The sequence below is a fragment of the Orbicella franksi genome, chromosome 1 (assembly GCF_964199315.1).
Source record: "Orbicella franksi chromosome 1, jaOrbFran1.1, whole genome shotgun sequence".
NCBI classification, from domain to species: domain Eukaryota; kingdom Metazoa; phylum Cnidaria; class Anthozoa; order Scleractinia; family Merulinidae; genus Orbicella; species Orbicella franksi.
The window spans coordinates 18,064,637-18,079,739 of record NC_138145.1 but is presented as its reverse complement, the minus strand read 5'-3'; the positions used below and the strand labels follow the sequence as shown (position 1 = coordinate 18,079,739).

The 15,103-nt window shown below is 38.9% G+C and overlaps 2 protein-coding genes across 2 annotated transcripts; one reads left to right on the top strand and one right to left on the bottom strand.

Annotated features, from left to right (window-relative positions):
* The first annotated feature begins 2,181 nt into the window (after positions 1–2,181).
* LOC145494233 (uncharacterized) lies at positions 2,182–9,905 on the top strand. Its single transcript, XM_081473689.1, has 4 exons — positions 2,182–3,085; positions 3,749–4,064; positions 4,800–5,037; positions 5,704–9,905. Exons 1-4 carry the CDS (start codon positions 2,314–2,316, stop codon positions 6,076–6,078), a joined length of 1,701 nt encoding a protein of 566 aa, XP_081329815.1. The 5' UTR covers positions 2,182–2,313; the 3' UTR covers positions 6,079–9,905.
* A 4,072-nt stretch (positions 9,906–13,977) lies between these two features.
* LOC145483545 (uncharacterized) lies at positions 13,978–15,103 on the bottom strand. The gene has a single exon (XM_081462080.1). The coding sequence runs from the start codon at positions 14,774–14,776 to the stop codon at positions 14,180–14,182; it is 597 nt and encodes a 198-aa protein (XP_081318206.1). The 5' UTR covers positions 14,777–15,103; the 3' UTR covers positions 13,978–14,179.

Sequence of the window (15,103 nt, the reverse complement as noted above, 5' to 3'; positions counted from 1 at the left end):
CTTAGCCTGAATGTATCGAAAGCAGTGTCAAAGCTTAGCAGTTTTGGATTATTTTGAAGAAATTCGAGATAGCGATGGCGAATTATTAACGGCGATTACCTGCGAGGCCAAACTTCATATCACGTGTGTGGTCTAGCAGCCGCGTTTTTGGCGGGAAAGGCGCGAAAATGTTAATAATGGTAATAGGACTGAGTGGAGTCCAATTCGGTGTGTAATCATACGAGTGATTAACAAAATCGGACGACCGCGAAGCGGGAGTCCAATTAGTGAATCACGAGTATGATTACAGACTGAAATGGACGACACGATGTCCTGTTACCAATTAATCAAAACTATGACAAAATTCGAGAAACAAACAAACCATCGATTGATCGCTGAACGATTAAACATCGTTATGAATACTGAAAAACACAACAGTTTACTCAACTAATTATATAGCTCCATCGAAATCCAATATTGCCAACAGACCTATTTTTTATTAATTTTTGCAAACTGTCCAAATTTAAAATAAATTGGATAGTTCTTGCTCGAACGTTTAGTTTAGCTTTGAACAAACTGTCCAATTTGAGAAAAATCTGGATACTTTCCATCAACCAATGAAATGTCAAGATAAATAAAAGAACCGAGTATTGGCTAAGTTTTCTTATGTTTTGATAATGACGGAATTTCCCGACTTTTCTCTTCACCTTTTTGACGTCTAAACTTTCAAATGGAGTCTTCAGCTAGGTTTCCAGAGATAGATGCTACTGATTTACTTGAGATGAGGAGAATAATCAGAACAAGAACACTCAAAGAAGCAAAAAACCTGCGTTAAAGTGTTTGACCTGTGACGTGCTGAGCAAAGCGAAGTGAGAAATACTGTACTTTAGACGATAAAATATTTGCCTTGTTCATCTGTTTTTGGATCCTATATAATTAATAAGTAATAGGACTAAATGCTTGTCCAATTTGGAAATAATTGGATTCAAAAAATTCCTCGGACTGCAAATTGGACTTGGCCTACAGCCTCGTCCAATTTTGGCTGTCCTCGGAATTTTTTTCATCCAATTATTTCCAAATTGGACAGCATGTAGTCCTATTACATAAACAAAGTCCACCGCAACAGCGCGCGCAAAATGACGTGTACTGTCCAATTACAAGCATGACGCGTATACACTGTCCAATTAATGCTCAAATCGGGCTGCTGATAGCCAATCACGTACGAGAATTTTGTTACAGTTTTGATTAAGACGAATATTCCGCTCAAAGTTCTAGCAATGAGTGCAAAAATTATTTACTAAAAATCTACGCATAGCACGGTAACTTTGGGAATGCTATTTAAAACAACTCACTTTTGCTCATTTCTTTAAGTGACCTCGCGATTAAATTCTCAAGCATTCTCGAGAAAGTTAGTGTCAAACTTCTCAAGAATGCCGGCAGAGCATGTGTTATTGTGTTTTCATGAACTAACGCGAAACGTCTGTTTTTATTGAAATATGGATCACTTGAAGCCCAGTTTTCTCTCGCAGGGTCAGTTTGAGAGCTTAAGTCTCGATAAGTTCTTTTTAACTGTATTCAAAATATTACCATGCTATGAGGTTTTTTTGGTAACTTAATTTTTGCCATTATTGCTCGAATTAGAATGTTCTGCGGAAATTATCCTTAAAATTTGTTTATGGTTATCCTCGATAGGGTGTTGTTCTATAAAAAGACATTTAATACGCCAGAATCGAATGTCAAATAGTTTCCTTCAAATGAAATTTCCGAATATTCTGACCTATAGATCAAGCACTAATACGAGGGACATTTACTTGAATCATAGCTCCTTCTTGAATGGATCACTATTGGAAAATTTTGTGCTTGACTAAACCACTAAACCCTGTTAACACGCCAGATTTCTGTGGCCGGTGGTGACTAGATTAACGAGGTTTCACCGCCCGTGACTTTTATCCTTACGTTGCTGACAATCCACTCCCTTTAAAGTATTTTTTCACCTCAAATTCGAATAAGTTTGCCCTCTTACAAGTTGAAAAGACATGTTATTGTTAGTTTTTTTTATTTGTCAACCGATTTTTGTTGAGTATTTTTGCTGGAACCGCGTGTTTTTCTTTAATCAAAAAAAAAAATGAATAAAATAAAAACGTTCTGAGGCCTATGCCACTCCCGCGTAGCCCGCCAAACACAGCCGCGCAATTGCTGTAGGACTGGAAAGTATGTGAAGCTTGCAAAGCATTCTGGTCTGTGTGTTACTTTCTGTAAGAACTTTCAACATTTTCTCAAACCACTTGGTGATTTTTCCTTCTTGCTGTTTCTTTCTTGAGGTTCTTTCCTTAAATGTCAGAAAAAAGTCGGATGGCAGTCTTACGTTGCTTCAACTGCGATTACACGGGAAGGAGACACGAGGATTTCTTCAACATAACTAAAATTCACCCGTCATTTGCGGCGAAAGCGAGCAACCCAGAAAGTGACGAGGCCGGTCAAGACGAATCTCTGAAAGGAAAAGCTTTTCTTGTTTGCGGCGATTGTGTTTACGATCGTCTTCAAGAATGCCAGAGCTGTGCTAAAAAGGCTCCTCTGTGTATGTTTAAAATTGCAGAGTGGTTCTGTGACAAGAAAAATCGGAATTGTATCGATTGTGCTGCAACTTTTGAGGCGCTTGGACTTTTTCAGACCGGTTATCATTCCAGTGTGATCATACGCCAGTGCTCGGTTTGTCGTCATTTTAAATATTTACCATCTTTCATCAGCTGGAACAAACACAAACCTCACGATACTTTGAAGGATTGCTTCGAGTGTCAACTCCGTCGGGATATCGTGCAATACAAGAGGGAACTTCGAGATCGGTACGAAGAAAAACTTCAGCAAGAACCGGTGTTGGGTGATGACAGCCAACCGCCCAGGACAGGTGGCATTAAAGCAGTGGCGCAACAGGGCGCGACGTATGCGTCAGTTGTTACGAAAGGATTTACTGATAGTAAGCTTAAATCTTCCTCTTCAACGAGTGAAAATGGTCAGTTAAGGACTGGTGAAATCGCAACGCAATTGAGTGTTCCCAGAGAAAGTGGACTTCACACAAAGGGGAAATGTATCAACACCGGTTTGGAAGGTAAGTAGCAGTGTTTGAATCTCTTTTGCAATTTTGCTGACGCACTGTATTTGTTTCGTAGTGTTTGTGATTTTCTTCGATCACCTGATTAATTTTCTTTTATCCCACCAGAGACAACATCTAAGTTGTGTGTTATGTTATTTTAAGGACTTGTCTAGTGATAGAAATATTTGAAGTTTGTTTTTATTGTCGATCAAATATTGATTGTCTCCAGTACAGGTGACAAAATATCAAGCTTAAACATGCAGACTTCAAAATTGCCTTAGGAGAACCGTATTTTTCTCGCTTTTTTTGAACTGGAAAATTGTTTATAACCTAATCATTGTGGGTAATCGTTACTTCCGGTGAGCAGACTTCCGTCCAGTGCAAACTTCCGTCCAGCTGCAAAGTAGTGTCAATTGCACTTTTATAGACGTTTAAAATTCCATCCTCAGGGAAATCTAATTTTCGTATGCTATGTGCATGAACCGTACATTGCATTTCAAGTTAAGATTGCTCCTCTTCTTCGCTCTATCAATTTATATACTGGCACTGATGTTAGTAACTTTCAAAGTAACCATGGGATTTAATGGTATTACCAAATAATTAATAGCAAACAGATTACATTGAAGTTGTACAAGATCAATTTGTTAACTTAGGCCAACTGACCTTGTTGTTTTGCAGAGTCATTTTGCACCAAAGTTCTCCAAGCTCTAAAGACATCATTTAGCCAACTGGAGGAGAAAACTAAGCTGGAACTTAAGCTCCTACAATCTGATCCTCAGTTTTGGCAGGTTGCCTTAAGAGACAAACTACTGCGAGTTTCGCAGCTATTTTCTAGTCAGGCAACAGACCAGATTCATTTCAATGATGCCGAGTCGCGCTGGGCTTATCTTGGCACCTACACGGCAGCTCATGCCACCTTGGTTCATGCAACTGTTACATCAGGTCGATTTGAACCTCTGACAGAATTTGTGAAGAAGGCCCACAAAAAGGAGAGGTCAGTGATATAAACTTACACTGCAGTAAGAATACAAGAAAATGAAAAAATTCCCGAACAAGCATGCTGTGGATGTGACGTGGTTGAAAGCTACATTTATATATAAAAAATATTGTTAAAATAAAACAAAAATATAATATACATATAAATTTAAACATATAATTGAAATGTAAACAGGCACACTAAAACTTTGGTGACATCAATCATTCCCAGAGGCTGCAATCCTTTTGGTCAGCACCAAGCATGAGGACCTCTGGCTAAGCCACCATCACTCACCATGGTTGTTCTCTCCACCCTTGTCTACATTCAAACAGGAAGTGGGATTTTCTAAGGGTTTTTGATATTGTCTACTCAGGGCTGTCAATAAGGGCTGTAACCCTTAACACCTGCTATGGCTGAGTATGCATTAAGGACCCGTGATGCTACAAGTGAACTTGCCTATGTAGTTGATATAATTCACTCGAAAGGTAACAAGTTTGTTATGGATGTGAAGATCAAGGTTACAGGTGACTCAAAACTTAATGACAGCCCTATAGGATGTTGTGTTTCCAGTAAAAACTAAATGCACAGGCACTCAGGGCAAGGTTGTGCTGGTTAATAGTTACATGAAGTGTGCTGGACTTGCGATTAAGTGGTGCAGCATACTAACCATATTTTTCTGTGACTGCCAATGCTCACATGTACACAATATACCTGTAGATCGCATGGCTGACTAGATAATACTGTTCTTTGCAGATTGCATGTCTGCTGTCTTGGTGCAGGACCTGGTAGTGAGATTCTAGGTCTCCATCAGCTGCTTCCACCCTGCACTGAGTGGTTATTGCTGGATAACTGTGAGCAGTGGGCCCACACAGCTCAGATTCTGTTGCAAGATGTCAGTGATGTACCTTTCCGTTATGGTGCCTTTGACATTTGCAGCAACCAAGGTCGAGGGCGTAGAGGAAACCTAACACCAAACTATGCTTTCAAAAAGGTGAGTAGTGACTGTTGTCAATCCCAGTTTATATGTACCTGTGCAACTGTATATCATGCATCTTAGTTTTGTCTGCCAAAATTTTCCAGTGAAAAGCTGGAGATTTGTATCCTGGAAGTGCCAGAATTTTTGAAGATGACTTGACTGCTTCCAAAGACACCCAAAGAGTTCAGAAGAAGTTCCCAAGATATCCTAAGTCTGTCCTAAGTACCATTGTACCAATACCGTTACACGTTGTTGTTAACTTTTTTTTTTGTTTTCTCTTTTGTTTTTCTCTTTGGTTATTGTACCACTTGGGATGTCACAACTTTCATGCCAGAAGATGTTTTTAATCATCAGTGGGTTAAGTGGGTAAAAACAGGGTTCGTACAGGTCCTGGAAAACCTGGAAAGTCCTGGAATTTTATTGTGGCATTTTCCAGGACTTCAAAGTCCTGAAAAAAGGCTACCGTTCCTGGAATGTTCTGGAAATTTGTTAAACTCAAGTAAAAAATATGAAATGTATGTCAGACAGTAAGGAGAATTAACATTGAGATCTTGGGAGTGAAAGGGTTAATGTGAATTTTAGAGTCCTTGAAAAATCAATCTGAGTCCTGGAAATTTTAAAATAAACATTTTTAAATAACTCTTTTTTTCTTTCAATTTTCATTTTTCTTTCCTTCCTTAGGCCAAGTTGTTCCTGTTGGTGAAATTTGTCTCTGCAGTTCAGAATCTTCCAGGAGCATTCCAATATCTGGTGGACATTCTCAAACGAGCCACGCCAGGCTCCTTGTTTCTTTTTGTGGACAATGCACACATCCAAACCAAGAACTTCATTGAAGACTTGGTATTCCCTTCACGAGACAGTGTGGAACGTGAAGAGTACAAAGAAAATGAATCATTTAGACTGTACACTACATATGCAGAGTTGAACTCTGATCGTGAGGAGGGCTTAAAGTCTGCTGCTCTGTGTGAATGGGTGAGTCTTATGAGTTACTGGCTGGACAGGCATCCAATTCTGGACCTAAGGGTTAATGTCCATCTGGCTGTTAAAAAGGAGTGAGAGCTACAGACAACTCTAAAATAGGTATGAAAAAGAGAATTTGCAGTGCCAAAAGCACTTTTTCATCACTAATTTGCAGAAAGGAATTAGCTTAACTAAACTAATAACTTACTAACTAGTAACTTAAGATGATTTACTTTTTACTTTTTTACTCTAACTTATTTTGCTAAGTAGGGATTTTTGTTTTTATCTTTTCTTCAACCAAACAGGAATGGGAAAACTGTGTACATGTTAAGCTGTAGTCACAACATTTCCATTTTCAATTTAATCTTTTTATCCTGTGATAGTTGATCATTTTAGGGGAAAACAAGGTAGACCATGCTACTTAAATGATTCACTTGCATCAAAACAGGTTATCTTCAGGGTGCAATGAAAACCAATTTTCACGCTTGCCTTTCGGGCAAAATGTAAACTTGGTCTATCATGTACTAGCCTGAAAATCATTCTAACTAGCTCCCCCCCTCCCCCCCCCCCCCAAAAAAAGAAAAAATTCAGCTCTAACAGTGCTTCAGTCTGTAATTTGAATTTCCTCAAAACATTCTTGCAAGAAATTTCCCTTACCCATTTGGCAAGCGATGGACAGAATCCACTACCTCAGGTGGAAAATTTGCCAGCCCTGTGGCTATTATACAGGACTTTCTTAATTTTTTGCACACTGAGCTATATATAAAATTGAATTTATCCTATGCTTATCAGAAGATTCGAAAAGGCCCCAAAATGTCCCCCCAAAAAACAACAAAACAAACAAAACAAAAGGAAAAAACTATAATTATTTAACTATTTGAAAAAACAAATCTAATTTAGTGAGACTGCACAGTTGGATGTAATTCAATAATTATTACAGGGCTATCATTAAGTTTTTAAGTCACCTGTTGCCTTGATCTTCACACCTACAAAAAATGTGTTGCTTCATGGGTGAATTATATGAAATTTTTACTGCCTATGTTTACATGGCTAGTTTGCTGACAGTTTTAAGACCTAGGTTTGGCCAGGATGCATTGGGTACCGTGCAACATTGGAAAACAAATGGAAACCGCACTATCATGTTAACCAAAACAATAACAGACACGCAGAAATTGTCAAGATTAGGTCTTTAAGTCATTTCCCTTGACTGGAGCTTCACATTGCTCAAAATGCCATACATTTTGTTTTGAAAAACTGGAAAAAATGGAACACTTAACATGTACAGCAACAGGTATCATTCGGTGTTCACATACATACATATATATTTATCAAGTCATAATTAATGGCTATGAACAAAGTCAAGCCAAACTTTATTATTTAGCAACAGTTTACTGTGTCACGGTTTTACCTGTGGGTGAATTCAAAACTTGTTAATAGGTGCTGGTCACATTAGTTCTTTTAAACCATGGTAACAGCTCTGATAACCCTTTAATAGTCCCAGAATACAAAATTGATTCTCCATGATTGATTACCATGTAGTTGGGTTGATGTTCCTTATGAGAATTTGGCCATTGGTACATTGAGACCAAATCACAAGTCTGCAGACAGAACATTGTGATATGTACAATGTAGTCAGAAAAATTAGGTGTTGTTCACTGCTGGTATTTTAAGGGTTAATACTGTATTTTGTCCATGATGGTCAACCAATCAGAGCTCTTTTGCAATTTTGATTAATTATTTATAATCATAGTTTTTTTAAACTCAAAGTTACCATTCTTGGTGGCAAATTGATTTAACAAATTCAAAAATTAACAAACATTGTTGGCTTCGAAAAGGCAGCATTTATGAAGTAAGAGACAGAGACATTGCTTTCGCTTTTGTGTAGAAAATGAAATTAGCTATATAAATGCTGGTTTAATTACAGAAGTTGATAAGAAGTGGAAAGTGAAATTTAAAATCAGTGCAGAGGAAATGTTTTTACAGCTCTTGTTTGAAAAAAATTCTGCTAAATCAATTTGCCTCTAAAAATAGTTAAGTACTAAATTTTTATGAAAAAGAAAAAATATGTACATTTTGTAAGCTAAACAAAAAAGGGATATTGAGTTGTATTTATGTACAAAGGATCCCATAAACAGTGTAAAGTTGGAAACAAGTGGAACTCTTAACTGTTTTGTATTACCTACGGTACTACAGTCAAACCCCTATTAAGCAGCCACCCCTACATGTATTAAGCAGCTAGTAATCAAAGACATGATGAGGGCTTTTCTATTGTTTTTACCTCTAACCCTTTTAAATGCCCACTATCCATTTCCTTGAAGGTGGCCATTTAATAGGGGTTCAAGTGTAGTTGTAAGGGAGGTCAATATAAGCATTGCCTTAAACTGTTATGATAAGCTGAGTCCAGCAATATATACTTAACAAAGTTATAGTACATGTTGAGGCCTCTCCTCTCTGCAGGGGTTTGGTTGGGTGTTCATTTTTAGAAAGCAGCTATGCAAACCTACTCCCACACCTCCTGCTTCCCCCTTTTATGTTGTTTTGCGCCAGACCCTGCACTTGCATAACTCTGCAGAATCTCTCAACCCTTAGAGCCTCTGTGGAGGAGAGGTGCTTTAGATAGTTTTGGTTTAATTTCAGTGGAATTTCTACTTAAGACAAATACAATAGAAAAAACCGGAGGAGCAAAGAGTTAAGAATAATTGCATCTAAAATAAACAAAATCTAAAATAGTGTATTTAAGAACCACTAGAAGAGACATAAGATTTTATACTCTGAAATTTTTTGAGGTGATTTCCTTGTACCAGGATCAGAGCTCACAATTTGATTCTCATACTCATAGTCTAAATGTAGCTTTAATTAATAGTTCACAGTAATTTTTTAAGGGAATGAGTCAACTTCTCAATGAAAAAAGATCCATTTAACATTGGACTTGGGTTTGAGGTTTCTATCAGTTCATGCTTAGTTGGCAGGGGTGAAGTCCAGACAAAATCTTGATTGGTTCCTGTTTTTCGTTATAATGATTGAATGAGTTGGTAGAAGATCTGTTTTATGCACTCGCAGAGCGTATTGAAGTAAAATGAAAAAAAATCCAAATTACTTACCACACTCAAATGAAGTTAACTTTATCAGTTTTGATCAGTTCAGAAAGTCTGACTTTCAATGAGGCACACTTCTAAACTAATAGTAGTTTACTCACATTTTAACTTGTGACAATGGGTGAGGTTATTGCAAAACAAGGAAATCACCTTAAAGTTCAGAGAGTACCATAAGAAAAGTGAGGAGGTCAATTGCTACTGAACAGACCATACTTGTGTTCTCGGTATAGGTCTGGAACTAGCTTGCAACTGAGGCTAATGCGGGGAGTCTTTCCAAAATAATGTGAATGACGCAAATCTTTTTTCAATGATATTCCACCACATGAGCCTCCATTTTAAGCTAATTCCTGTTGAATATTGAATATGGCCTATTACAACCTCACCTGTGAGTATTCTTGCAAGTTACCAATGAATACCATTAATTCTTGAATATTGTTGTTCTGCTAACTTTTCTTACGGTGCACTCCAAAGGATATCACTGACAAAATTTAAGCAGACCAGGTCCAAAATTTGTAAAGTTGCCTTTTGGCTATGACAAGAGCCATCAGGAGGAAAGATGAATGGAGTTAATTCATTTGACGGAAAGGGTATGAAAATAATTCAAGATTGGAAACTGAGGTTATGTGGTGCTGTATGTACATGTGGTCTTTGTTTTTTGCTACCAGGCTGGGCTTTTGAAGTGAATTATAGCCTGTATAAATACAGTTTTATACACATTTGAAAGTTGTGAGGTGTATTTTTATGTTGTGATAGGTGGAGAGTATAGTTGTCTGAGAATTCGTCCCCAGTCATCCCTTATGAGAAAAAAAGAGTTATTCCAATCAACGAAAGTTGTAGAGTGGTTTTCAATTGAATGTCGAAAAATAATTGGATTAATAGCGTTTCGCCACAAGATTGGCTTAAAAAGGGTGTACCACTTTTTCATCCAATCAGAAGTAAAACCCAAACCAATCGTAACTCGCTCGCACACGTTTTCCCGCGCTTTGCGTCAGCCCCATGTAATTACTTCGAGTTTTGATTGGCTCACTGTATTGTCTGTGTTCTTTGTGATTGGCTGGAGTGATTACTTGGGTTTTGGTTTTACGGCACTCAACTGAAAACCGCTCAATAGGGGATGTTGATAGAGTATGATTTATTAACTGGGCGGTAACAGCCCAGTTCTTGTAACAAGAAATGTTTGATTTTTTTGTTACCCCCGACTTTCGGTGAGGCCGATCACGCGATGACGCAACAGTAAAAATATGCGCCAAAACTTTTAGAGCAAAGCTTCTCGAAGTGTTGTGCTCCAGTATGAAACAACACTTATTCTATGAGAACACGTTGTTCTTAGGGACAATGACCCGTTGTTCTGAAAACCAGTTAGGATTAACAATGTAATAATGTCGCTTTCGCTCCTGAGTTGGTTGGAAAAAGCATGTATCCCGTACATAGCGCAGGTCCTTTGGATGCTTAGACAACAACGAGTTGGGCCTGGGAGCCACTCTCCCCAGTATCCATTCATCTCCACCGTTGCTAGGCGAGTCTGACATCGTCACCTCTTCTGAGCGTCGGTCACGTGTTAGTGTTCGAGGGTCTGGGCCGCGTAACCTCTGCGCACGTGCAGCGCTAAAGGAACTGGCTATTTTTGAAAGTGACGTCGACTGTTGTATCGATCCAGATATCTCAGCCTGGCTGCGTCGAGGCCCAGAAGACTGCGAACATTGACATTCTTTCAATTGCTTATGCCCTGCTGAGGTTCTTGCACCGGGTGTATTTTCTGATACGCACATTCTCTCCATCTGCAAATCATGATTTTCCACTGATCCCTCCCTTGATAAACTTCTTTCTGTGGGAGTTGAAAAAACCTCTGGAAGTTTTACGGACGATCTACCTTTCCTTTCGAAAGGACCACTGCGGCCTGACAACGGTGCTTTCCGGCACGCTGTTTTTCCCACGAGGTACGTCCCCTCTGGCTCGTAGCTTGTCATTCTCGCGGCAAATGGTGGTCTTAAATGCGTTAGCTTGGTAGTGCCTTCATCTCTGGCTGCTACAGAAGGTCTGCGAGGTTCATACCATGTGTATTTCGGTACTTGACTGTACAACACAGGCGCTTCAGAGTTGCAGTATCTGGTGGTGTACTCCGTGTGAAATGGCTTGGTGCGAAACCTGCTGAAGTAGCTTTTATACCCTGGATACAAAAGCTCCATGTTTACAAGTTATTCCAGTAAAGCTGGTGCACTGTGGATGTGTTTGCTCAGTACAGAGCAATCGAACTATCTCAGTTATGACCTGTTTGTTCTTCGACGTGGTTGTGGTCGATTTCGGCGACAAATTTTACATATACTTTCTCTCAAACGTCTAGGCTAAAATTTCAATTCCACACACTTTGAACACGTGATTTTTGACCTCAAAAAAAAAAACTTATCTCTAAACATCCAAGGCTTTTTTGAAAACTTCTTCCACCAACTTTCAAGCCTAGACTTTAAGAATGTCCTTGTAAACAGACAGGCCTACGACAACAATTCACGATAATTGCTGTCCCTATTGTCAACGGAACCAGTTGCTATGGATGGTGCGTTAACAATTATAAATTTTTAATAGGAAATGTCTATGTTAATAACATGCTCAGTGGGTATGTGGCTCTATTATGAAATACATTAAAGACCAGTCAGTTTTAAATGGTTATTTATATCATCATCCTAAGTGAATAATATTCGGTATCATGCAAAAATGTTTGAAACACAGATGATCTTTACAGTCGTTATTGTATCGATACTTCGTCAAGAAAAATGGATACTTTATAACGAACAACTTTGTTCGATTTTAATTCATCGTGCATGTCCCTTCAATTCAAATAAACGATCTTTGACTTGAGCTATTTAATGCCAGATTAAGTTAAGTGAAGCTTAGAATAGATTATGGCGTGTGGGAGGCAAGGCTCCTGGAGTGAAACCCATTGATCTTAGTTTCAAGCTATTTTTTAATGAATTCGTTGCCGATGCTTTCATGGTGGGAAGTAATGATCATGGTGAAATAGCTCCGTCGATATCGTTCACTGGCATGGTTTCGTGTGTGATTGGTTTTATCATCAGTAGAGTATGTTTCTAATTTGTGTTTGTTAGAGTTTATGATTATGTTGTCTCTTTGACTTGATTGGCGCCAATCCGTCACCTGCAGCAGCGGATACTTAGGTATCTCTATATGCAGTTTTAAGAAGTTAAACAACTTCAAAATGTATTCACCACTTTTTACATAATAATGGAGCCAACCGCTAATTTGAGTTTCATAGGACTCGCGAACAACTTTGAATAAAAATATACTTAAAGAAATTGAAAATAGAAGAAAACTAATAATATAAGTATAATAACTGGTAAAATGCGTCGAGGTCTTGTTTACACGTCTCCTGGAGAAACCGCTTCTCCTTTAAGAAAGAGCTTTCGTCAAGTTTTATTAAGCTGTGCATAATTCAACAACAAGTTACCCAGCCAAGAACTCCAGCAGTGACGGTAGCAGATGTAATCCTAATGTTCCCACGGTGCATTTACGCAGGAATCATGAACTGATTGAATACGATTATTTTCTCTTTTAAACACCGTACCGATAATTAGCAAAAACACTATTTGAGCACTATCCGTTCGAGAAAGGAATAATTTTTGTCTATCTCAATTCGCAATTCACGATTTTCATGATAGAACCCTAAAGCAGCAGTTTGTACTGTTATGGAGGCTAAATATGCGCGTATGCTTGCCCGGGCTGGGGGTACTCCCAGAACAACTGGGTGGGGGTGTGCGGCCCGCTTCCCAAAACCCTTACCCTATATTATTTAAGACCAAAATCTGCGATTTTCCTTCCCGTATTTATCGCCTGACCAAAAATGTGGTACCCTCATGACTAGTTCCCTTGTTCAGACCGATGTTAAAGACATTTTGAAGGGCTTCAGTTGTTGATGGTCATATCGTTAATGATGAAAAAGTAGCTTCTTCTCAGTAAGAAACTTACCCACTATCCAAGACCCTCTGAGAGTGCAAAAACCATAACATAGCAAAATGGTCAAAATCGTTATCCTATTTCTGGCCAAAACGGCTCAAAAACCATACTCTTCGGGGCCGCACATACCCTTATAGCCCATATAAGGGAGTACCCCCGAGTATGCTTGGTCCGTCTACAGCACGTCTGCTTGAGAGACAGGAAAAGTACAAAAACAAATGAAATGCAAACAAGGCATAAAAGCATTCAAAAAGAAATCAGTAAGCCAACGTTATCTTAAATTTCCAGCTACAGAGAACAAATCAGATAATTTTAAAATCCGATAGTGGTAGATAACGTCTACAATCACAACGAGCTGATTGAACGATTCAATGAAATCAACTACGAGTAGACATTGACCGATAATTGGAGATAATAAGGATCCGTCGCCTTAACTAAACAGGCGACACAGAGAATTACTACTGCTGTATATGTTCTGATAGATTTTCAAGGCAATGGCTGCTGTGCCAGCCCGAACTGTCAAAATCAAGGTTATACAGTTTTCAATTTTCCCCTCAATTTAAATGAAATACTATTAAAGACCATCCCTTCCCCCTGTCGGAAAAACCGGCCTACTTCGGTTTAGCGTAATTTCGGAGGAAGTGGGGTCTCATTTATCTTTTTTTCGTCCAAGATTGTAACTCTACAGCTGTCACTGAGATGAAGAAAGGAATTGGGAATCAAACAACCTGCCTCGTTATGACGTCAGTAATCTTTCCCCGCTTAGACAAAGTATAGGCGGATTTAAACGTGTGCATGCGGGCTCTCGAACAAAAATCGACAAAAAGCCAAAATGAAAAACAAAATTAAAAAAATGAATAAAATAATAATAATAATAATAGTAATAATAATAATAATAATAATAATAATAATAATAATAATATGTATCCTGAAAAATACCTGTTTTATTTTGCTATGAACAAATCGGGATTGGTGTGAGTTGAAATTTAGTATTTACAATTCAGTAAATTCCTGCATATGTAAACAAGTCGACAGAGTAAGTTATCTCCACAAATAGCAGCGTTCTGAATATTTCATCGTCAGTTCAAGTGGGTGATCTTTGTGCCTCTGACGCCATGATGCTTCTTGAGACGAACTTAGCCAAACAAAGTATTTTTCCGAATGAAGTGATTCCTACGTTCCGATACCCAGTCCGGACTTATTACGAAGAAGCTTCGAGTTGGTTCTTTTGCCGGATGGAAGAAGCACTGTTTGTCGATATAACGAAAGTCTTTTGGAAATCGAGAAAGCTCGCTCTGCGGTCTTCTTGCCACCAGACTTTGAGGTCGTCTGAGGAGTTCTTCGGTGCTTGGTCTATCGCGCCCCGAAAATGCCGACAGCGAGCTCGTAGATCTACGACCGCTGCTTCGGCTCAGCTCGGAAATGTTACTGCACGGCCTTTGTTGAGCGCTTCTAGCCCTCGTAGTTGGTGATGGTTGCAGTCCTTGAAGGTTTATCCTGGCAGGATAATTTCGTTTTTGGTGAAACGGCAACTGAACTGCTCGAGATGTTTCTGGTTTCTGTGCTTCGTCCCAAGCTGTCATCCTTACACACTTCCTCAATCCTGTTGGAATTCGGACATTCTGTATTGGAATTCGCTCCCCCGTGAAACTTGTCGTATACTCACTTTTGTAGGTAACCTTGCTGATAGTTTCCTGTAGAAACCCAGGTTCGCTTCCATACTTTGCCGGCATTTTTCGTTAATGTCTCCCCAAGACCAAAACTAAGGTTGCTTTTGTTGAACGCGACCGACGATTTGGGTCATTAAGCAGAACGTACTCGGCACTGTAAAATCAGAGCGATTAAGGTCGCGCCAGTTCTAAGTAAGCTTCTTAACAGCTTGCTTTCTCAAATCACCCAAACAAAACTCTGTCTCGCGCTGTTAATCTATTTTTGTGAGTTTCATCTCAACTGCCTCGTCAGTCGATCAAAATTTCGTGAGGCAGACACTGTTGCGTTACTTGTTGCTCATAGCAACGAAGATCGTTTACATATCTCATCTACTGAGCTTAAGTCTTTAA